The sequence below is a fragment of the Globicephala melas genome, chromosome 1, assembly GCF_963455315.2.
Source record: "Globicephala melas chromosome 1, mGloMel1.2, whole genome shotgun sequence".
NCBI classification, from domain to species: domain Eukaryota; kingdom Metazoa; phylum Chordata; class Mammalia; order Artiodactyla; family Delphinidae; genus Globicephala; species Globicephala melas.
The window spans coordinates 102,507,246-102,532,941 of record NC_083314.1 but is presented as its reverse complement, the minus strand read 5'-3'; the positions used below and the strand labels follow the sequence as shown (position 1 = coordinate 102,532,941).

At 36.9% G+C, this 25,696-nt stretch overlaps 1 protein-coding gene across 1 annotated transcript in view; it reads right to left on the bottom strand.

Moving 5' to 3' along the window:
* The window catches only part of DPYD (dihydropyrimidine dehydrogenase), an 849,503-nt gene that overhangs the window by 266,599 nt on the left and 557,208 nt on the right, over positions 1-25,696 (bottom strand). The window contains exons 17-18 of the mRNA XM_030868763.3: positions 16,109-16,177; positions 6,859-6,942 (exon numbers count right to left, since the gene is read on the bottom strand). Coding sequence (XP_030724623.1) covers positions 6,859-6,942; positions 16,109-16,177 — 153 coding nt within the window. The remainder of the gene's footprint in view (positions 1-6,858; positions 6,943-16,108; positions 16,178-25,696) is intronic.

Genomic DNA, 25,696 nt, shown 5'->3' with positions numbered 1-25,696 from the left:
TTTTTTTTAACTGACAGACCCATGATTGTTATTCTAGATAAAAACAATGACACTTCCTGATCTAGAACTAGTATCTCAGTTAGATTTAAAGGGTGTTGCTTTCTACTAAAGATTTATTATTTTTAAAAGAAAGGGATCATTTTTATATCATTAACCAACATTAATAACTAAAATTGAAAAACTCATAGAGAACCAGCTTAAGGCAAAATATTGGCAGTTCTGTAAATGCCTCTTACAGATCTCCTGTAGTTGTCTACTTATCCATGTCTATGTGAATGTCTGGGAATTAAAATCAAATAAAAAATTAGGCAACATAATATAGTGTAAAGCAAATATTTCTTTTTAATCAGATATACTCTTTCTCATAACCAAGTTGATAATTTATTTTAAAGCACTTCCAAAATTATACTGCCAAAAGGAAAAATATAAGAAGGCAGGATAGTAAAATGTATTTGGGTAATATCAGATTTCAGTCGCTTTTGCAGAAGCTTATACCATGCACCCATTTCTTGTCCGTCTTCCAGGAATGAGGTTATTTTACAGTGCAGTGATTTCCTAACCTGTGACATCTCAGGGGCTCAACCCACTGAGGCTAACCTAGCCTAGCCCACGTTTAGCCAGTCAGCTCATAGACCTCAAGAACAACTTCCTAGCCCGAACTTACATTCGTCCATGTTGATTAGAGCAAAGTTAAACACCACATTCAGGACAAAGCAACACTTTGACACCCATGTTTCTTAGAGAGGCTAGAGTCAGAAGGGATGAGAAGAATCAAGAACCTTAAACAGAGGAGGTCTCGTGGGCACATACCTAACCAGTATCAAAAAGAAAATTTAACTCAGCAGTAAGCCTCACCTTAGATTCCCCCAAGAGATGTCAGAGAGGTCACTGTGACTTGAGTTTGTTGTGTTTTACCACTGGTGGGGCTCCCACATTTCTTTCTCTAACCTTTAAGATTTCTCATACTCTTGAGTTCCTGCATTTCACCCCTGGGAAATATAGGAAGTGCTATCACTTGTCAGCTGTTTTGGCTTTAAAAGAGGTATCTTTATACTGTCCCCTCCGCAGACATTCAATGGGGACCAGATTGAGGCAAGGCTGTGGTCATTGTTCTCTAGACTTTGTATTGCATATGAGATAGAGGGTCTGTTAGCCCAGCCGCTGGAAGAAGGTTTTATTTCCTAAGGGAAGCGCTAGCACATCTGGGGCAACGTGGTCCTCACATTTAGTTTTGGATTCTCTTCCTGGTGACAGACATCTGCTGTCTGGCAAGGGCAAGAGCAATAATCTGTGTTTTATGAAAAATGTTGGCATGTTTTAACAGAAGCAAACCCTTTCTCTCTTTTTTTAATAAAAATACAGAGTTTATGTAAATTAAATTTGGACACAGAACAGATCATGAGGGAAATATCAAAGTGTTGCTTTAGGTGATCTTAATATAACTCAACAATTATTTAAGATCACTGAACATTTTAAGATTTATCACTTTTAAACTAGTTTGTTTTGCTTAGCTAAATCATCATAAAAAGCAGGACTGTATACGTATTTCCTGATGAGAAAATTAATGTTAAGACTGTTTTAGTTGAATAATCCAGTGTTTGGAAATTCTATGCAGAGAATGTATGTAAATAAATGGAGGGGGCTGTGAGATAGAAAGACATAGCAGGTGATGATGTGACACCGCCATCTTTATTCAGAATTCTGCTTTGCCTGTAAAGCTAGAGTAGTCTTCTCTCCAATTACATACTATCATTTTGGAATTTTCCATCCAAAGGAATTGTTACCAAGCTAGTTGTGCACTATTTAGCAATCACACCCACAATGAAAGCCAAACCATGGCACCCAAAACACTGAACAATGAGAATCCTCCAAGGGCCAGATAAATAACATCTCTGTAGCCTCTTAGAACTGTTAGGTAAAGAAATCCAAATTCATTGACAGTGATTCAATCTCTAGGTCACCACAGACTGAAATGAGAGTATGCACCTAGTTTCTACCTTTAACCTGTTCATATATAAAATATTATTTTTCCTTTCTCATGGAAGATTTGTTTGATTGATAAAACATACCCAATTAATGAATTCGATGTCATTTGAAATAGAATTAGACAGGTGATTTTTATTTGAATAATTTCAGTTGAAAAGATACGAATTCCAGGCGGAGGGAATAATAGTATTCAAAAAGGTACAAAGTAAGAGGTTTCCAGGGCAATTGACTGACTTATTCAGTTGCCTAGAGATTTGGTTACAACCAAATGACAAAGTAGAAAATACTGGACAGAACACCGGATGGGGGTCAATGACAAGGGCATCACAGGCTCTGAGCCTTGTTAGTTGGTTACCTCAGGCTAAGGTTATTTAGATCACTTCCCAGTCCCCAGTTCCTGTCCTCTAAATAAGGAGGCTGAACTGGGAAATCTTCAAGGTTCCTCTCAGTTCTGAGAGTCTGTGCCACATCACTGACTCAAGGCAAAGAAGGAAACAGCTGGTGTGAAAAGTAACTCAAGAAAAGACTTTAAAAATGTATGCTTTCTGATGGCAAGGACAAAAAATCATGGGGATTATGTAACCAGTATTTTAAAGTCCTGTGGAGCACGTTTCCTCTTGCTCTCCTTTTTTGCTATGTGGAAGATAAAATAGGAAGGTAGGAAGACAAGGCAACTTATCCCATACCCCACGCCGCCCCCACCAACTATTTTTCTTTTGGTAGCTGATGGAGGGTCTAAGAATTAAAGGCACTGTTGGCTGAAGAAGGCAGCCTAGAGAATCTTCAATGTCAGGAACCCAGAGGATTAGCAAAAATGCTGGGAAGGCTTGGTTTCAATACTTAAAGGTTGAACCGGACAGGCACATACTGATCAAATCCATGTTGCGAATGAGCACTTATCCTTGGTCAAATGTTTGCTGCTGTTTACATGTACCAGATACATTGTTAATTAAGCTAATTAACCTAATTAAGCTCTAGTTCCTCATTGCTGCATGGCAGTGCAGGCCAAGTGTGGCCATATCTTCCTTATTGCAAGAGACCTAAGAAGTCGAATTTTTTTGTCCAGCCGCCTGTTTTTAAAATGTTGGTAATAATTTCAAAAACAAAACAACCACAACAACAGTAGAAAGCTACTCAAGGTCTATTCAGCTTCTGTGTGAACCTAGGTTAGGAAGTTCTACAGGGTGGAAGTAAAAATATTCAGTATAATTCTAAAAGGACAAAAGAGGGATATTCACTTAATGCTCTATGAACACTTAGCATTTCAGAAAAGGAGAAGACCTCAAAGAGGTGCCATTTCATCTGGACTTTAGAGAATTTATTGTAGTTCAAGTATCTTTATAAAGTAATATGCTGCCACAGGAAACTGGTTTACACAGATTGCATGTAGACAACTTTAAATTTGAATGTCAAGACATCAGAGAAGCTTCCTTATTCCCAAGAGACAGAACACCTCCATAGTAGGTTCAGGTTTGTTTGTGACTTAGAGCTTACTTAGTCCTGCACTTAATTTTAAATTAATAATAATAATATTTATGCTAATATTCAAGTACTGATTTATTAGGAACTGTTCTCCGTGCCTTTCCTATATTCAGGCTTACATGCTAATTAAACTCAGGCCCCAGGAGCCACTGACCAGCTTTGTGACCTGGGAAACATGGAAGCTCAGGTGTTTTGTTTCTTATTTTTTAATTTGTTCAATGGGATAAAAACTCATCCTACTTCAAAGGATTGTTAGGAACAGAAGGAAGAAGACAGAAAAAATTTTCATGTTGTAATATACCTCTGACTCTTTGGAGTATACACAACCCAAACTAGAGCACATTTTCACCTTTACTTGAGCGATAAGTAAAATGTTGACTTTTATGCAGGCCAGGGAAAATGTTAATGTTTTTAAAAAGAACAACATGATATGCATTTATTTCTTTAGTTGTTCTTGTTTTACCAATGCTCTTTATGGGTAGATTAAAAAATTACATGTTAGCCTGCTGCCTATAATGTTAGCATTTAAAGAACATTAAAGCTGGAGGGGATTTAGAGATCATCTAGTTCAAATTCCATGATATAGAAATGGAAACTGATGCTTTAGGAGAGTAAGTGGCTTGATCAAGGTGACATAGATGGTTGATGGAAAGAATAAAGAATGAGACTGCCTTTAAACACTTAGAAAGTGTCATGCTAAGTGTTTAAGATTTTATATGAAGTTTCACCATGCAGGGAATATACAATTCAAATTCCCAAGGTCGGCTTGAGATATTATTTATTTCTATAAATTCCATAAATATATATGATGTCTCTGTGCTGTAAAGGTTAGAGCCTTTTCTATTCATATATTTCACAATTTTTAGTCAGTTATGGAAACATAAAGAGTTTAACTATATATGTATATGTTTAAATATATACAGCTAATTTAAAAGCACTTAGGTACAAAGGCAGTACTTTTCACTTATTTGATATTTGCAAGAAGATATTTGAGACAAAGGAGAATAAAACAGATGTTTAGAGAGGAAAATGTACTGTATTATGATACCTTACCTCATCTTGAGCTAAAATCACTATTGTGTCTAGAAACACCAGAAATGTGGACAGTACAAGAGAGTGTTTCCAATGGATAAATATTCTAGCCATGGAATTAAGGTCAGTTTGTTTCATTCATGAAGCAAACATTTATCAGGCTCTGGCGATACACACAGGTCTGTGCTTGGCACAAAGGGAGCTTTCAGCAGATGGGATTCAGGATCACACTGTGATGGGAAAAATGAATTGGAATGGCTCCTCAGTCCCCCTACACCGAGTACAAATTCCCCATCCCACCAACTGGCAAGTGTTTAAAACTATGAACCCTAGGGAGGGAAGAAGAGCCAGTGGGAACAGGAGACAGAGGAAGGAAAAAAGGAAATGAAAGAAAAGATGAATAAGCCCCAGATGTTTTTGTGCCCACTCTAAAAATTCAGAGTTATAGTAAAGATTTTTTTTTCAATGCACTAATATTCTTCCTTCCTGCTATTTAAAATATTGAACATTCATGTGTCCCGAGGCAGAGTAATCATTTAAATTATGTTGGAGCAAAATGATTAAATTAGCTTTATTTTCCTATTATATAATTTGAGGATATAATTCAAAAGAAAATTTCTAAACTTGGCTAATAGAAAGAATTGATTATAGTTTTAGAGATTATAACTAAGAAGTGAAATGGAAATGGTTCTAAGTTTCCTTCAGTCTAAGATATAATGGTTTTTGGAACACATGTTTTCCATGAGTTCAAATTTTCCATGACTGCAAAATTTTAGCACTTGCATCTTCATTCAGCCAAAGGCTGCGAGAAAATCTGTGTGGCTAAATAACTTTCTGGAGAGGATACACCTAAGACACTTAACAGCAGGGTAAGTTTAGAGGCATTCCCAGAGCAAAAGTCTACTCTAAAAAATAAACTCAAGGCTGGGCAACATTTTCAAAATAATTGTCATATTTGTGGCAAGGAATATATATTAAAATACATCTTTCTTTTAAAAATTAGTCAATAGATTTAAATTTTCCATAGCTGTTTTAATCCATGTAACTAAAAGATATTTTGGTTCTAAGTTTCAGACACTGGGAAAGGGGTAAAGAGAGAAACTTGACTCCCTCAGGCCCTGCTGCAGGTGTCCTTTTAGGAACCTTCCTCATTTTAAAGAAGTTACACATCTTGACACACTGACAGTTGCCTAATCATATGACTTATAAAAGTTATGATTTAATACAATGGTATTTTTCCTCTACAGGTAATTCTGAGGCTCGTTCTATTACCACACTTCTGGATAATCTGTTGTGAGTGGAACAGAGAATGTACTTGAGCAACATTTGACTAGGCCATCCTTTCCTGCTGCCGTAAAAGAATGGTTTCTTCCTAAGTCACAAATCTATTCTGAATGTTAATTAAATATTTACAAGGTACTTTAAAATCCTCCCTGAATGCTAATATGAAAAGAGCAACCTATGTTCATGTGAATAAGCAGAAATTTCTGCCCAAGTTAAGGGCCTCTGGCCTCTGAGTTTAATTCAAATAATTCTATGACTTGAAAAAAAAAGAATTGAGCACCTACTATGTACAAGGCCCTGTGTCACATGTGGAAATAAAACTAAACTTTCTAGGACTAGGAAACTTGTCATAAATTACAACATTTTGTATTATTTAATTCACATCATTTCCCTCTGAACTTAAAAGCTAAATTAGATGCAAAATACTCACCTTTTTAGCATTAAGCTTTTACATTGTTCCTTAACGTATAACACTGTATCTAGTTACACAAAGATGCAATATTTTCTACATATTAACATATATTTCCACATTTTATTCATTAGGTTTTTGAAAGTACTTTAGCATGAAGTTTCCATTTATTGTATCCAAAAATAAAAATAGCATCAAAGTCTTCTTGCAACTCCCAAAACACAGTTAGGGAATAATGATCATATGCTAAAAAATGTAAAATGCAATTTGTGCTGTGCCCCATTTACTACAAAATCACTACGAACAATGCATTTTGTACAGTATATTGCTCCAGGGAAACTGGATCAGCATCAGGAATGAATAAAGAACATTGCATTTGAAATCAGCTAATTCTGCTTCAGCGCTTTTAAAAACTATTTGTTATAATATTACCTCCTGTCAAGCACATAATGTGATATTTTCCTCAATAAACCTAAACAGTTGCTGTAATTTCAACTTCTCTCATTTTCCACTTTTTAAGCACTAAATATTTAAACAATGCAGACCTGGAAGTCTCAAGCCACTCATCTGATCCTCCCATCTTCCTGCCTAAGGTATAGTAACTATCTGTACAGGGCCTGTTCTGTCACACAGACATACATAATGGCAGCTGTTGAGGTCCTTACCTGCCCGCAAGCCAGGCCCATTCCTCTTTCTCCCATGCCATGTGGACACGATAAATTTAACTCCAGGGCATCTGCTCCAGAAGCCTTTAAGATGTGGAAGGAAAATGAAAGTAAAGGCAAAGCTTTATTCGTGTACTGATAGGTTTCACCATTGATAACTCAACATAGGTTACATTTGCCAAATCTCAACTACTCTGCTTTCTGCACCACGGCTACCTTGTGAGGTAAATTCTGACTCTCTCAAATGAGAGTGTGTATGGCAGCAATATTAATAGCAACAGCAAATGTTTATTGAGTGCTTGTAAGATGACACTCACTGCACTATATGAGTTATATTTGCTATCTCTGACTCTCATAATCCTTGGATTATTAGGGTACCAATTTTACAGATGAGGAGACTGAAGCTCAAGGGAATTCAATGACAAACCTGGTTATCAAATGTCACAGCAGAGATTTTAACTCAGGTCTGTTTGACAGCACATTGATTCTGCCCTACAGAGCTTCTATTTTCATAGAAACAAATCTTACTAATTCTGGATAATTGGTACTGGAGGTAGCAGTGCAAAGAAAAATGTAGGCTAGCTGGAATGAATTTGAGTAAAATTTTAAATGTTCCTCTTTGATCAATTAACTTTTATTACTCATTAATACTGCTTTCATATGCTTCAGAGCATTCAAGCATGTGAATTCCCCAAACTGGAACACCATTCATTATGTTCTATGTTGCTTTAAATAAATTTAAAAGTAAAATAAAATTTTGGTAACAGTTCAAATTAAACCAAAGTATAGAAAAATATAAATAGTCTTTCTCTTCTCTCCTTCGATTTCCTACCTCTAAAGTAATCAATGTTAACAATTTAATGTGTAATTTTCTACTTTTTCTATGTATATATAAAAAAGTAAAACATACATATAACACATGCATCGGGCTGCTTTTTCTTCTTGGTTTTGCTCTTTATACTTTTCATTTTTTTCTTCCAGTTTCATTGAGATATAACTGACATATAGCACTAAATAAGTTTAAGGTGTGCAGCATAATGATTTGACTCACATGCATAACGAAATGATTACCACAAGAAGTGTAGAGTACATCCATTATCTCATATAGATACCAAATAAAAGAAAAAGAAAAACAGCCCTTGTGATGAGAACCTTTAGGGTTTACTCTCTTAACAACTTTACATATGACATACAGCAGTGATAATTATATTAGTCAAGTTGTACGCTACATCCCTAATACTTGTATATCTTATAACCAGAAGTTTATGCCTTTTGACTGCCTTCACCCAACACACCCTGACTCTGATAACCATAAATCTGATCTCTTTTTCTATGAGTTTGTTTGTTTGTTTATTTTTGAAGTATAATTGACCTACAACACTGTGTTAATTCCTAGTACACAACATAGTGATTCAATATTTCTATACATTTCTATACATTACAAAATGATCACCATGGTAAGTCTAGTCACCATCTGTCACCATATAAAGATATTACACTACTACTGACTATATTTATCATACTGTACACTTCATACCCATGACCCATTTATTTTGTAATTATAAGTCTGTACCTCTTAATCTCTCTCTCCTATTTCTCTCATGTTTTTAACTGATAATCAATTTTATTGTATTTCTTAAAAGTCCATGCTAAGAAACATGAAGTACAGATAATTTTGTCTTACTTTAATAATTAAATGGGAATCTTTCTTATTTAACTCATTAATTCATTAGTATACAAATGGGTCTTAAAAATGAAAAAAAAATATTTCATGCTAAGCATTCTTATAATAATTGGAGAAACACAGAATTTTTGAGAAGTCTTCTGTAAAAACTCTAAGAACAAATAGAACGCTTTTTAATTTGAGGTATGGAGGATAAACTAAACAATTCTTTTACCTAACTTCTGGAACTCTTCCAATGCCACAATTTCCTTTTAAGTAAGGTAAACCAGAAGCTTGAATCAGTTCCCATAATATTATAACATGTCTATAGCATCACACAAAGACTTAAAAAAAACTTCATTATTTTCTAGGTGTACCAAACCTTTCTTTAGGCCAACAGAGTCTCTTCAAGTCTCTCTTTTCTTCCTAATCAATCAAGATTTTAGCCTATTTTTTCCTGTTTCATGAATTTTAAATAGGACCTCAACAAACTTAAAAATTCTAGTTAGTTCTTTCTTGGTTGACGTCTTACCCACCTTTATTCATTAGTGAGTCTGCTTTTTCTTCTGTACATTTGTGAACATTCATTTGCTCATTCAGCCTATTTTCTAACATGGTTTTATTATGGTTTTTGCTTCTTTAATTCAATTTTAAAATGCTTCATGTTATTTGAAAATTACCATGAATCATGCTACATTTTTTCCTGCTGGTTTGGTGGTAAGCTTGGACAAAGCACAAACTGCTAAACTCTTGAGCTCTAATCCTAGAGCTGCTAAGGAATTTGGGCAAGTCAGTTAACTTTCTTTGTCTCCATCTATTTTAGTGTAAACTGGAGATAATATGACCTATCTCAAAACCATGTCATGTGGGAATTTCCAACTTAATTAAAACATAGTACGTTGTAATTATATACAATACTGCACTTTTCTTATTATTTCTTAGTTATTTCAAGTACTTCTTTTAGACTTCTTTATTTCTTTTAGACTGCTAGTTGAATTGCAGCAATTAATAGTAGATCAATTCAACAACATTTTGGAATAAGTTTTAGGTACCATTCGTATACATATTTACATTATACTTAGGTATAAGTATAATGTAAATATACATATAAGTATATAACATATACATATAAGTATATAAGTATAACTTTGGAATAAGTTTTAGGTACCATTTGTATACATATTTACATTATACATTTACATTATCCTAAATTGTAAGTGCAAGTTTACAATTAGCTATCATAGTAGACAATAATAGCTAACATTTACTGAGTACTTACAATATGTCAGACATTTTACTAGGCTCTTTGTAATGGGATATACCATTATCCCCATTTTGCAAGTGATAAAACCAAAATACAAAGAGTTCAAGTGACTCACTTATTGTTCTATAGCTTGTAAATGAGAGCAGGGTCTTGAACCCAAGCATTCTGAGTCCAGAGCCTGTATTCTTAGTCACTATCATAACTGATTAGAAATCACTTATTCCATGACTGACTGGAGTTGTTTCAGTGTGTTAACAAAACATTACAACTCGACATCCTTAAAGCTTCTAAACTTTAAATAAATATTAAAATCTTGTAAAACCACTTATCCAATTTAAAGTCTGTTCAGTGTCTAATTGTTAAAAATGTCCCCAGTGTTATACACGTAGACAAACACTGACTCACCAAACACACCTGGAATGACCTTTGAAATGAGCATCTAGGCTTCAAAAACAGATAATCCTGCTCAAGGTAACACCAAGAGATGGGGAATATTCAGCTGGCCTCTGCTTGAATATTTCTGTCATAGGGTACACCACCTTAAAAGGTAGTTAATTCTATTTACAAGCAACTATATGCATTCAAAAAGCCTTAATTGCTGAATTCGCATGAAATGTTAAATTAACTGAAACTGGGCATGCATTCTTATTCTTGTTAGTCACAAGCTTTTTAGTTTAGTCACTTAGCCCAGAGTTTATTCTGCCTCACCTAAATGATTATACAATAAAGTAATCTAGTGAAGGCAGTGACAGAAAATTTGCTGTTTCTAATTTCATATATTATCTATCACCCATCTATCGGCATGAAGTAGAATAATATGTTAATAGTGTGGACTATGGAGCCAGAGTTCATGGGTTTGAATCCCACTTTTACCACATCCTAGCTGTGTGAGTTTGGGCATATTATTTAACAACTTTTGGCCTCAGTTTCCTCACTTCTAAAAGGTGGAAAACAATGAAAGTAACTCGTAAGGTTGCTTTTCTAAGGTATAAATAAATTTAATCAAAGTGAATGACTTAGAAAAGTGCCTGGACTACATTAAATACTATGTGAGTGTAAACAATTGCTATCTATCTACCTGTCTCTCAGTCCATCCATCCATCCATCCAATTAGAATCTCCAACTTGCCCTTCCTCAGCTTTGATCTGAAAAAAATTTAGAGTAGCTATCCATACTTCAGGGGGAAAAAAGAAAACTATTCTAAGGAATCCTCAGAGTAGTGGTAGTAGTGTGATTTCTAAAATTTTATGAATCATTTTATAAAAACTCTCAGAGAAACTAGGGAAGCAAAACCACAAACCCTTGTACAATATATACAGCAAAATCGGGTACACAGCTCTTTCCCTTCTCCTTTCCTTACCTCTCCCTTCCTTCCCGATCAATGTAGTTATAAAGTCATTGGTTGGGGTAGAGCAAGGTAGGTGACTAGGAAGATCTAAGGAAGAGCCATGAGGGTCCAGTGTGGGATATCAGAGCCCAAGCACAGTGAGAAGGACAGACATGTGGAGGGTGGCTTGGTGTCGTGCATCAGAGTCCTAGTGGGAAGGGAAATCTTCCATGGATCAGGGGAACAGGCAAAGGACAACAGAGCCCAAGCAGGGTGGAGAGGCACGAAGCTACACTTTTTGGATTCTCTCTTAATTTCTTCTGTTAAAAGAATACACGAGGTCCACTGCCAACTTTCTAAGTAGCAACAGTGACAACTAGTCTCAACTATCCAAAACTGGGGACACAAGTTTTCTGGGATCTTAAACCACTTTGAAGTGGATGTGGCACAGGTAAACACTGAACTGGCTTGGGACCCACTGGGCACAAAGTCTGTGACTATCTCTTGTCTCCAACTAGGTGTCTATCTTCCCTGATTCCATTCTGTCCTGCTTACTGTTAGTGTTCAGGGACTTATATCCAACGGGTCCTACATATTTCTGTAATGCGCCTCTCTGCTTTTTACCTCAGTCTATTTGAGATTTCCTAACTTCAACATCTATTTAATTTTATGAAATACTGCTAGCCCAGACCCAGGTCAAAAATGACAAGAACCTGGCTTCAAAGTGGTTTACTTGGACTCTCTGCTAGGAGTAGTGTGGTTTGACACACTACTGGTTTGACATCTACACCTCTCAGCTGGGCCTTCCTTGCCTCATCCTACCAGTTACAGCCAGACCCTTGGCAATCCCTCATCAAGTCCCTGACTTAAAATCTTCAACTTTGGATCTTAATCACCTCAAGTTCATTGGTGCCCAATAAAGTGCACTCTTCCCATTTATTGTATAATTGCTTCCCTTTTGTTCGTCACATGCCAGTATGCCAGCTCTGTGCCTCTATTTTGCTTCACTCAACAAATATCTGAGGACTATCCGCTGGCTGGCAAAGCTATATGTTTGGAAATGGGAATTAAACAGTGAACCAGATGGAGGTCTCTACCCCCCTGCCAGAGTTTGCTTTGTCATAAGGAAGATAGGTTACAGGGCTGATGACACCACTGTTTATCACCATTTTATTAAATTCTGCAGAAAACAGGTACAAGCAAAGGTAGACCCAGATTTGGCGGAGCCTGAAGTTTGTATGATTTGGGGAAACTTCTTTAAAAATGAAAAATAATTTTAAAATGACAAAGAGAAAATTAGTACAGGCACTTGGAAGTAGCTTGTACAAGTCAGAGCTCTGAAACTTAACCTTCATTAGCTTTATGGTAAACCAGTTTTTGAGGACAGGATCTTAGAAGGAGTAGGACAGGGGGTTAACCTACTGGTTAGGGAGCGCAGAGTGGAGGAAGAGGGAATATTCCAGGCCAGGGGAACAGCAAAGGCTCTGAGGTGTAAATGTATTGGAGGAGTGAAAGAAGGCCATCGGGGACTGGAATGTAAAGAACATACCCAAGGTGACACTGGGGAAGTGGCAAGGTACCATACCATGTAGGTCAAGTCAGGAGTTTTGCATCTTAAGAAAGGTAGTGGGAAGACTGTGGATTGATTGATGGAGAGATTAGTGGGGCATCCTGAGATAAACTTAGATTAGGATGGTAGCATTGTTTATTGAGCCACACCTAATTTATATGTCTCCTCAAATCTGATGGCCTTAATTGCCACCCAAGCTTTTACCACTAGCTTAAAAAGTGCTATCCTACATCTCCCATCATTGCCAGCTCTCACAGCTCCCTCAGGATGAGAGTGGGGCTCTGTCACAGCCTCCACTGTACCTGTCAAAGTGGGAGCTCCAGGAGGGCCAGTGCCCTCAATATGCTGTGGGATTTGACTTCCCTAGCAGCTACCTAAAGGGGGCAGGACACATAACACAAAAGTGCAGAAGAAAGTAAAGTGTTGTACTGTAAAATTTTACCAATGAGAGACAGGAGACAGGAAGGAACCGGTAGATAGCTCCCTCCCCCTTCTTCTCCTGTAAACTGCTGTGAGGCAGGACAGTTCCATACAGCCCTCCCCGTCCCACACGACTAAGCGATTGGCTCCATCTCCTTGGGAAGTGGGAGCCAGCTCTGGAATGCACCATGCTCTCTCTGCTTTCCCTTCCTCCTATTGCCTTTCCCCGCCCTCACTCTTACTGCTCTGGAATTGAATTCTTCAATGAAGCATCTTCACATTAATTTTGACTCAGGTTCTGTTTTCTAAGTTAACACGCATTAAGAAAGAAATGGATTCAAAAATCTATTCAAATGAGTTCTATTCAAAAGATCTATTCAAGACCTACTATTGTGTATGGTTCAATTTGGTATACACATTTAAACTGTGAACATATCTACACAGCTGAGGCTCTACCATATTCACCTTTGTTTTGGCTGGCCAGGGACTCTGCACATAGTAGGTGCTTCATGGATCTTCCTTGCATGGAATTGGAATAGGTTATCAATGTCCCAGAAAAGTAGGATAGTGTGTGTGATCAGAAAACTGAACCAAAAACAATTGAGCAGAGCCTAACCATGCTACTGATTTGACACCAAGCTGTAAAAACTTTTCCAGAGGCTGCTTCTGTTTTATGGTGTTCATAAGACAAGACAAATTAAAACCAGGTTGAGGAATGCATAAAAGAAGACATTAAAAGTGTGGGTATTCTAGGGTTAGAGTGAAAAGGAAGGTTTGGTTCAACATGGTTCTATTTCCAAGAATATGCAAGTGACAAAAAAGATATACTGTATGTGCATTAACTTTTAAAAACAGCATTTAGTAGAATTTACTATATTTTAAGAATGTACTAGGTTCTTTTTTTTTTAACCACCCACGTGGTCTCAAATGTTTATTCAAAATAGTGAAATAAAATGGTATCCTCTGGTGAAACAACTAATAATGATCCCTTCTTGTGCAAATTTTCATTCTGATACAGAGTTTCTGTCTCTATTTTCTGTCTCATGTTCTTATACAACTGGATCTGCTCTGCTGTTACACATGTGCATTTCTGTTTTCAGATATAACAGTAAAGAGCAGATTTCCTCAATTCCCTACTGTGTAATTCAAGAATTAATCTACTCTAAGGAGAGGAAATTCATGAATTTAAAGTATACCCATCACCACATTAAGTGATTTGCCCAACTTAAAAGCAGTGGCTCGCTACAACAGCTGGTGTGTTATCTCAGATTTCTTACCCCTCATTATCACCACCCCGAAAGAAATGTACATTCTAAGTGGTATAGTAACTTTGGCTTGAACACTCTTTGTTTTTGTTGATTTGTTTTAATGTGGGCTCTTCCATTGTAAGAAAATCTGTTTTAATCTGTTCTGAAGTATGTGTTCATAGAAACAAAACCAAATACTGACTCTACAAAGCTTTACTGGGTGTCCCCCATATAAGCTGTGATGGAATCATGCTGCCTATCGCTGCCCTCCAGGGGGATGTGAAGACCTGGGGATAGTTCCTTCATGTGCTATACCCTGAGTTGGTCCATATTTTAAGATTAGAGGGAAGTGTTGTTTTTTAATTGACACCATCTATGGGTTGAACTTCTTGATATGTATATTGCTTTCCTGTGGAGAGATCCCACAGACTGTTTTGACTGAATGGAAGGCATACCTTTTTCTTTTTTTTTTTTAATGTTTTCCTTTTTTTTTCCTCCTTACTTCTCCTTTTACTTTTATTGATTGATTGATTGCTATAAGAACCTAGAATATGATATCAAATTGTAGTTTTAAACTACAATTTAAGAAATAGGTATAGAATGTGAGAAATATGAAAAATATCTTTAAGTTGGTTACATGTATAAAGGCTTTTGACTTTTTAAAAGTAAAATTTGCTTATTTAAAAATTAATGCTCATTATTGAAGAAAATTCTTTAAGTATTTTATTCTACAGAAGGCAGAGAAGCTAGTAGCGTGATAAAGCCATTCATCATAGTCAAGCTTTAAATTGGCAAAACTCATGCCAAACATGGGCTCTGTGGAAGATTTCATGGTCAATTAGGCAAATACATGTATGAAATGGACCCAGCTACAAAGATCATAAAGCCAATTACTGATCATGTTAATTTCACCCCCCTAAGTCCCAGAAATAATTTTTGTCCTCGCAGGTTTAAGATATCCAAATAAAATATACAATCAATATTTTTGAACACTATAGAAAGCTTTATAATATTTTATAATGTAGAGTCCTTAGTTCATAAGTATTGTTAGATTTAGTCTTCTATATTTCTGAGAGGTTTTCAAGAAACCCCAGCTCAAGCTGTCTACAGTATTTTTCATGACAACACGATGGACATAAGTATACAATTTTAGGTATGTATTTTTCCACTTGAAATATAAATTTGAGGCACATGGTTAGTTGTTTGCATTTGTGCAAGCTTCAATTTATATTATAGAAAACCTGCTGACTAGTGTTCCACTCAGGAGCATTCTGTCTTACCATTTTATGCATGTCTGTATTCAAACTAGAATAGTATTAAATGAACCTTTTATATTTTAAATATTCAAGAGTTTTATATTCAAAATTTCTTTTCTCGCTGTCAAACTAGTTTGCCTAAAGGCAAGGTAAGATCAAGTTAGACTCTCAAAGGTAGAATTAAATTTTATCATGGCATCCATCATAATATACAGTTTGCTTAATATGCAAATAAAGAGCATATGGATTCAAAGAATAAAGGATTTTCAGGCAGTGTGTGAAATCCAAGGGACCACTTTTATAGAATAGATTCCTTTTAAATTTACATTTCCATCATTTTAATGAAAACATAGGGTAAACAAATTATAATAGAAATGTTTTAAGTTACTATTTTCCATTCAATTTTACTTCTCCTGGGTTATTTTTCATGACAGCACTTTATTTAAAACTAATAAAAATAGAAGAGAAGAAATAAAATAAATATACTAGAAAGAAATCATTACCTCAGCCTTTCTGGAGAGTTCCATCCAGTCATTTTTGTTGTAACTGCACATAATGCTAGCAATCACAATCTTTAAAAAGAGAAAGGAAAGAATATTAGATCAAATAGTTATGCCTTTGTACACAAGGGTATATGATATATATATATATATGTTTATAATGATAAACTATATTATAAAAATTAGTTTTCCATCTGTTGAAAGAAATCATTAAAAAAACAGCAGGGCGTTATAGTGAAGCAAAGGATGAGATCTGGAGCTTCAGACTTACGTTAGAGACTTTCTCATTTACTCTCTTTGTATACTTGAGCAAGTTACTTAACTTTTCTGATCCTCAGCATTCACATTTTTAAAATGGAGAAAATAATACTGACCTTGCCCATCTCAAAGAGTGATGGTTGGAATTACATGGATTTGTGTATGTGAAAGAGTTGTTTAAATTATACAATGACACAGAAATATTTATTAATATAATTACTGGTATAGCTAAAAGTTTTCAAGGTATGGAAAGGAAGTGAATTAGTGTCTTCTTCAATCATATCTTATTATAGTATGGATAATAACACCTTACATATCATATTCAGAGTGAATTATAGTTTTAAAGTTTGTTAAATGTTGATTATTTAACTATAGTCTTACAGTAACCTTATAATGGAGGCTACATAGAGTAGTATTTACTAGTATCCGCTCTGAAGCCAGAATGTCTAGATCAGAGCTCAGACTCTACCACTAACTGTGTGGCCCTGGGCAAGATATTTAGTTTTCTCACTGGTTAAATATGGATAATAGTACCTTCCTACTTAGAAAAGTGATCATTGAATTGCTAAGATTTTATGGCTCTAATGATGTGCTAGGTAATGTTTTAATGGATTTTACTTTATTAACTTACTTAATCATTCTCAACATTACTCTCCCCATTTTACAGGTGAAGATGCTGAGGCACGGATATGGAAAGGTCACAGCCAGGACTCAGACCCAGAAATGTGACTGACAGTCTGTGCTTTTAACCACTAGGTTTTGCTGGCCTAATGTAAATATTCAATATATGTCAGTAATTCTTTTTATTATTACCATTTAAAGACTATGAGATTGTGACACAAAGAGTTTGTGCCAAGCCTAAAGTCACAGAGTCCAGTGGAAGAGTCCACTAAAAGCCACTGGGTTCTCACCACATACAGGTTTTTAATGTATGTCTAAAAAACAAAACAAAACAAAGATGTGCTGTACAAGTCAGATGAATGCTTTTAATATTAAGAGAAAGACAGAAAATATGTTGGAGAGAGTTCTGAATACCAGAGTTCGAAATACTGAACAAGTCTGTCCTTAAGATTGGGCCATTTTTTTCTCTCCTGATAGACTGTAATCTCCATGGGTGCCTGGACTGCTCTGCATCATGCATCATTTTATCTACAATAACCAGCATGATGTTTGGCACACAGTAAAACTGAGTGAATAAATGTACGAGGGCACTAAAGGTTTAGGAACAGAGAGTTGCTTTTGCAGCTCATCCTTTTAAAATTAAGCAGAAATGAACACCATGAGTTAGAGAAGGGAAAAAAAAATAAACAATCGGTGAAAACTGTTGGCAAATAATTGTTATACGAGTCAGAGTGAAGAGTGAGCAGGGCAGTTGCGAGGGCTGGTCTTGGCAATAGAAAAAAGGGTCAGATGTCAAAATACATAGAACTCGTGAACTAGAAGGGGCAATTAAGAAAGAAGAATCAGGGGCTTCCCTGGTGGCGCAGCGGCTGAGAGTCCGCCTGTCGATGCACAGGACATGGGTTCGTGCCCCGGTCCGGAGGATCCCACATGCTGCGGAGCGGCTGGGCTCGTGGGCCATGGCCGCTGAGCCTGCGCGTCCGGAGCTTGTGCTCCACAACGGGAGAGTCCACAGCAGTGAGAGGCCCATGTACCGAAAAAAAAAAAAAAAAAAAAAAGAAAGAAAGCCACTTCCAGGGAAGGAAGGTTTACTAGCACTGACGACTGGATATGATAGATGCTCTCAACTAGTGACTAAGATGGTTCCTCTTTACTAAGTGGCGAGTTTTTTGTGTTTTTTTTTTTTTTTCCTTAAAAAAGATGTTGAGGGTAGGAGTTTATTTATTTATTTATTTATTTTTTGCTATGTTGCGTCTTCATTTCTGTGCGAGGGCTTTCTCTAGTTGTGGCAAGCGGGGGCCACTCTTCATCGTGGTGTGCCGGCCTCTCACTGTCGCGGCCTCTCTTGTTGCGGAGCACAGGCTCCAGACGCGCAGGCTCAGCGGCCATGGCTCACGGGCCTAGTTGCTCCGCGGCATGTGGGATCCTCCCAGACCAGGGCTCAGACCCGTGTCCCCTGCATTAGCAGGCAGACTCTCAACCACTGCACCACCAGGGAAGCCCTTAATGCCGAGTTTTATTTTGATAAGGCTGTTTTTGCTTCAAATATATATTGATTGTGCCTGGATTGGTTAAAATCGTCACTTGCCTTATAAGGCCTAGGGATCACAGGAGCTACACTTGAGCTCGATGGAGAGAAATAAGTATCACCCACAGAATTTTCCTGAACTTTGAGAACACTGGTACCATCAAATGCCTAGGAACGCAGTGACTAGATATGATTTGGGGCACACTGTCATTGGGGAAGGGTGACCACAGGTGGGAGAGATACATTACGTTGAACAGATACAAGTTATATTTGTATGCTCTGAGCAGCCGAGCACTACCCTGTTCTTCCCTCATCATCTAAAAACAGACTTTATCTTCTTGCCCAAAAAGCTGGGAAAATATCCCCAACAGGGTTAATCACAGTGATCAACTACTCTGGTCTCATTAAAGTCCTTCAATGGAGCTGGGGAGTTAAAGGCTTTTTTCCTCTTTGGTCCCTGAACTGGAATGAAGGATGTTCAGAGTAGCTGGTAATCACTGACTGCTTACCTAACCAACCCAACCCTCCCACTCCTACCCAAGGCTAGCTGCACTAGGTAAAAACAAAGCAGAGACAGAGGAAGGTAGAGATGCAAGATGGAGAGATGTTTCTGCCACTTCTAAGTCAGGTGTACCACTAATATGCCTGTACAAGTGAACCAATAAATACCACTTTGGGCTTAAAAACCCAAGTTATATTCTATTTTCTATCACTGACAGTCTTGGCAATTACTACATGCAAAACTAGAATTGTCACTTTTAAAATAACTTCCTAAGCATTTTTTTTCTGTCAAGTAAATTTAAGGGAAAAATAACTTTATACACTATTTTTAAATGCTAAATTATCTAAGAAGTCTAAAAATCTTTATCTAAAACCAAGGGATAGTTTGTGAAATTATATGGTAACATTCTATTTCAGAGGAATATGATGACTCCAAATCATTTTATTTTTTATTAAGAGATATTAGGATTTTTCGAAAAGTCAGGCTAAAAGACATGAACGCTAAAAGAACACTGGACAGAATTTAATCTTTCTTTGATGATTAGAAAGCCCTTCAGTGTTTTGCCGTGCTTAGTTTGTAATCAAACAAAGGAAGACAGGTTACTTTTTTCCTATGGAAAAAAAAAAGAATTGATCTGTATTTTACATTGTGAAACATCATGAAATGTTACTAGAAATGAATACCCAATGAAACATTTTTAAAACCAAGGAACATTTCCCTATCTTTCATTTAATTTATGTCATTTCTAAGTGCTCCGTTTTTCATGGCTAAATTTTAAAACATTATTGGATGAGTCTATACATAACTATATTCTACATTTTTTGATACACAGTCTAGTGAGAGATTCAAACAATGTCAGTTAATTAATATGGAAGCTGAGCATCTGCTGTGGTAGGCACTGGATGACATGCAGAGGAGTTTAAGATATTGATTCAGAGTCTTTGTTTATCGACATTTAACCAGTATCTTTTAAGACCTTCTATGCGCCAGTAACTGTAACTCAAAAGTGATGAGCAAAAGAGGAAAAGTCCCTACCTTCCTGCAGCTTACATTTTTAGGGAGGGAAAAAGTCATTTAAAAAATACATTATTAGGACTACTTCCAGGTCAAGATTAAGGAAATATAGAGGAGAGCAAGATGGAGAATCACAGGGGTGCACAGAGCCTCATTAGTTGATGGTCAGTAAAGGGCTCTCTGAGTTGAGAAATAAAAGATAAGAAGGCACCTCACACAGAAGAATGGATTGGGACTTGAGTGAAAAGTGGCATTCCAGGTAGTGGAAACGGCATGTGCAAAGACTCTGAAGTAGGAGTGAGCCTGATATACTTAAAAAGAGAAGCCCTTTGTAGATGGTATTCCATGACAGGGCAAGAAGAGTGTAAGAGGAGACGAGAGAAGCAGGCAGTAGCCATATTTCTGGGAGCTGAAACCTGTGGGAGTTTGGATTTATTGTAGGTACAATGGGAGACCACTGAAAGGTTTAAAGGAGGGTGATAAAATGATCCGATTTACATTTTCAAAAGATGCTTCTGGCTACTTTACAGGGAACGGAATGAGGGGCTGTAGGGTAAAAGCAAAGAGTCCGTTGAGTTGAAATAATGTGGCTTGCATAATATTCATGGAGATACCAAGAAGTGGAACTCTGAGCTAAGACCAACAAGGCAGATCAATGGTTAGACTCAGGAGGTGAGAGGAGAGAAAAAATTAAGGATGATCCCTAGATTACTGGCTTGAGCCACTGAGTAGAGCATAGACACTTCACCAAGATGGAACAAAGCGTAGTGCAGTAACAAGTGGGGGACTGTTAAGAGGTTCAATTTTTAATATATTACATATAAAATGACTAGCAAGCATCCCATTAGTGATAACATCAAGTGAGCCACTGGACACATGAGTCTAGAATTCACTGAAGAGGTTAGGGATGAAAGTGAACACTGTAGAGACTTCAACATACAATGGTATTTAAATCTACCTAGCTTAGTGACTTCTAAACAGAATAGAATAAAATAGAGAAAATGAAAGAGATGAAGATTAACCCAGAGCCACATGAAAATGCTAAGAGAGGGAAGTGTTCCAAAAAGTAAGGAGCAATCAACGGGGATGAATGCTTCTGACAGCTGGTGTAAGAAAACAGAGAACTGTTCACAGGATTTGGCAGTACAGATGCCACTGGTAAGCTTTACAAGAAGGGTGGCGGTGAAACAGGGAAGACAGAAGTCAGACTGGAGTAGATGGAATGAACAGAATATGAAGGAGTGAGAGAATTGATACACAAAGCTCTGTAACAGTTTTTGTGGGCTAGCTCAAAGAGCAATGAGGCAGCAGATGAAGGGCTGTGGGAGGTCTAGTGAGATATATATATTTTTAAATGGACTATATTTGAGTATGTTTTTATGCCGATGGAAATGATGTGGAAAAGAGGAAGAAGCTGTTGAAAAGGCAAGAGGTGATGATGAATCTATAATAATTTATGAATCAAATTTTGGGTGTTGTTTCTCCCTGAAAAATACTTCAAAGGTTAAAAACGACAGGACACTTACTCTGCAACAAGGAAAAGTAGTGTTAAATGGCTTCAACTGTCATCCTTCCAAACTTTTAAATTAAAGAATCACGATTCATAGTCAAATTATTTTTTTTATAATTCATTTCCTTATGGAATAAATAAAATGATTTTATTATTTATTTTTTCAATCTGAATGACAGTAAAGTCTGCACATCAGAAATTAAGGTGAAGAGCAACATAAAATTTCCAAGTAGTTACAAGCAGGCCGTCTTGTCAAATTCCCAAATACTTACAGTCTATGCCTAGAACACAGGTTGGAAACACTGATTTGGTATTCTGTAATCATACTGTGAACTATATTGGAAATTCAGTCAACAATTCAGCTTCAAGACAACCTAAATTTTTTAGTACGGAAAAACTGCAAAGTGACAAAGGTGAACAATTGTAAATTACAAGTGGCCAAGTTAGGTTTTGTCAAACAATTTAACAAAATCATTGCTAACACTACTGGGATTATATTATATTGAGGAGGAAAAATAGCATGGGACATGTGATTTTCAAAGACATTTAAAACTAAGAAAATACGTTTACTAAATATTAACTAATTGTACAACATTCAAATTGTCAATGTTCTTTATACCACTGTACAAATATACTAAGGTGAGATTGGTACAATTTTCCTGAAATGTACACATTGAGAGTAGAACATTAAAAGTAAAACTCATAAGCTCTTCAAATTTTATATGGTTACTGCTAATTTAATGGTTGCAACAATTTAATGGTTGTCTTCTATATTATTTTAAAATTTATCGTTTTCTTTGCTTATTTTGGGACCCACAACTACCTTGCTTACACAACTATTCCTAATACAGAAAAGTCATGTTCAAAGTTATAAAATATGCACATAGTGTCCATAGAAAATCAGAGATGTTTTCCGCTAGAACAAGAAATAAAAAAACACTGTGGACTATTCAGGAACTACAGTAACTGCTTTTTTCCTCTCCTTTTCATCACTTCTTACTAGGTTTTTATGTAGTTTCCATCCCCACTGTATTTAGCAACTGATCTACCCTAGGTCACCAGTAACCTTGGCAAAATTATTAGATACTTTTCAGCCCAAATCTATACTGGAACTCTTCCCAGCACTGAGACGGTTAACCACCTCCACTTCCTGAGACCCTCCTCTGTGTGAGCTTTGGAGATACCTCCTTCTACCCCTATTTTTCCTATTTTTGCTATTCCTTCTCAGGCTCTCCTGCCTTTAGCCACCTTTCCACGTTGATGTCCCCAGGTTCTACTCATGGTCCTCTTTTAACGTAGACATCATGTTCACAATGAATTCAGAGAATACCTATATGCAGAAAATTCACAAAGTAAACACCTCCAACCTGTGTCTTTCTCTTGAGTGCAAGAACAGCATATTCAACTATCTTTGAGCACCTATGTTCAACTTGCCCCAAATCAAACTTAAATTTCTCCACCCTGAATTTGCATTTTCCCCACATCGAATTTGCTTATACTCTACCCTTTTGTTCCAAGTTAGAAAACTAGGAGGAGATTTTCTTTCTTCACTTCTCCCTCATTGCCTACATCCAATTACTTACTAAATAGTCTCTAGTCCACTGGTTCTCAGACTTGGCTGAGCACTGAAATCACCTAGAGAGTTAAAAACATAACCCCAAGATCTGTATGTAGTTAGGCCCAGTCATCAGTGTTTTGTCAGGATCTCCAGATAGTTCTAACATGCAGAATAGTCTGAGAAGTATTGCTCTAGTTTACTCATCAAATATCTCTTCTAGGTGCTCCTGACTCTTCATCATGACTGTCTTAGTTAAGACCTTCACCACTGCTCCCCTGGATTACTGAAGTACCTTCCTTATTAGTCTCCCCATCTCTGATATCAGCCTCCCCATCTCTGATATCAGCCTATGTCATCTGCCAGATCCGTCTAAGAGACAAACCTGATCATATCACACTTCTGCTTCAAATCCAAATTCATGCTATACAAGACCACAATGGGACATTTGCTCCAACTGCATTGAATTACTTTGCTTCCTTTTTTTTTTTTGCAGTACACGGGTCTCTCACTGTTGTGGCCTCTCCCGTTGCGGAGCACAGGCTCTGGACGCACAGGCTCAGCGGCCATGGCTCACGGGCCCAGCTGCTCCGCGGCGTGTGGGGTCTTCTTAGACAGGGGCACGAACCCGTGTCCCCTGCATCGGCAGGCGGACTCTCAACCACTGCGCCACCAGGGAAGCCCTACTTTGCTTCCTGAATGTAACATGTATTCTGCATTCTCTTGACCATATGTCTACTCCTTTTGTCTGAATGAATAAGGAATGGTCCCTGTGCTCATATGGTATAATAAAGGAGACATATGTAAATTGATACAAAAATAATTATAGTGTATGAACCAGAATACGGTGAGAGCAGAAAGGAAAGAGTGATTATCTGTATCTGTGTGAATCAGGGAAGTCCTCAGAGTAAAGGAACTCTTATCCGACTATGAAATCATCCATGGGTATTTATTGGAAACTGATTAGAAATGAAAAGGCCAAGAGTACTCCAGTTGTAGTAAGCAGCAGAAACAAAGGCACAGGGTGCTGTGTTTAAGGAATATGCTCTGCTTAAGGAATATCAAGCAGTTCAATTTAGCTTTGGGGGAAATGAATGGCTACACTTTGAGGGCATGGAGCTGGATGCATAGGTTGAAACCAGATTTATTCAGGCAAGGGGTTAAAACAATGGTTTCTAATCCGCTGAGCATTTGGCCTTGAATTTTAGATTATTTTGTCTAGTAAATTCCTGCTCCTCTTTTGCCCATTACCTTTCCCGGGAAGGCTTACCTGTTCATCCTTCCTCTCCTGTGTCTTCTGAGATCCCATAGCACCCTTTGCATGTCTTTATCATAACATTTACTATATTGTACTAAATTGTGGTTTGTATGTCTTTCAGAAGATGACCGAAGTTTTTGGGGATAGGGCCCAGTTTTTCATCTCTATATCTCTAGAATCTAGTATTGTACCTTATATTTAATTAGGATTCAAAAATGTTTGCCTCAAAGGAATAATGAAATAGGTAGCTGAGAAAAGAAACTGCAAGTAACACACACTGCAAGTAATCCAAGCAGTTAAATAATGTATTGCATTACATTTACAATATCTAAATGTAAGTAAATTTCTACATTCTACAGAAAGAATGAGAAGGACAGGTAGGTGGTGCAAGGTAAGAAGTTCAAGAACCTCTCACATTTTATAAAGTATACTTTATATCAATGAATAAGAATCCATTATATTTGTTTATAGATTTACACTTAATACACATTTTCACATACATTATCTCATTTATTCCACATAATAATTTTGAACTTAGAAAACCTTGTATTGAGAATAATGAGCACAGATAATTTACTTTACCAGCATAAAGTAAATCAATAGCACAGGCAGGGATTAAGCTCAGGTCTGTTGACTCCAAGTTCCTCTTGACTACATCAAGACTAAACCATATTGATTTCCTATCCTTTCAGTTTACATTAGAGATTCTAGCTGATTCTGTGTCCTCAACCCTCTTGTGGTAGTCTATTTGAAAGAAAGTGTTCCCCTCCCTGTATCCATACCCCCTTGCAAAGTAACTGTGCAGCTACTCTGATAAAGTGGGGGATTTATTTACCTGCTTTTTGAATGTGGGCTTTGTGACTTGTTTTAATCCATAGAATATCACAGAAGTGATGCTGTGCCAGTGTCAAACCACAGCTTGAAGAGGTCTTATCCTCTTCTGTTTACTCTCTTGAAATCCTGCCTAGCCATGTGATCAAGCTAGTACAGCCTGCTGAAGGATCAGAGACCACATGGAACAGAGATGAACCATCCAGCTGAGGCCACTTGGGACCAGCCAGCACATAGCCCACTTGGAAGTTGACTATAGACAGAGTAAGACTAGCTGAGACCAGAAGAACCACACAGCTTAGCTCAGCCCAAATCGCTAACATGCATGCAGAATTGTGAACTAAATTCATAGTTGCTTCAATCAACTAAGTTTGGGGTGTTTTGTTATGTAGCCAAAGCTAACTGATACCACTTTTATTAAGTTTAACAAGAACAACAAGAACTAGCACTTGCTCTGTACTTGCATGTGTCAAGCACTATGTTAAGCATTTCACGTGTATTATCTCTAATCATG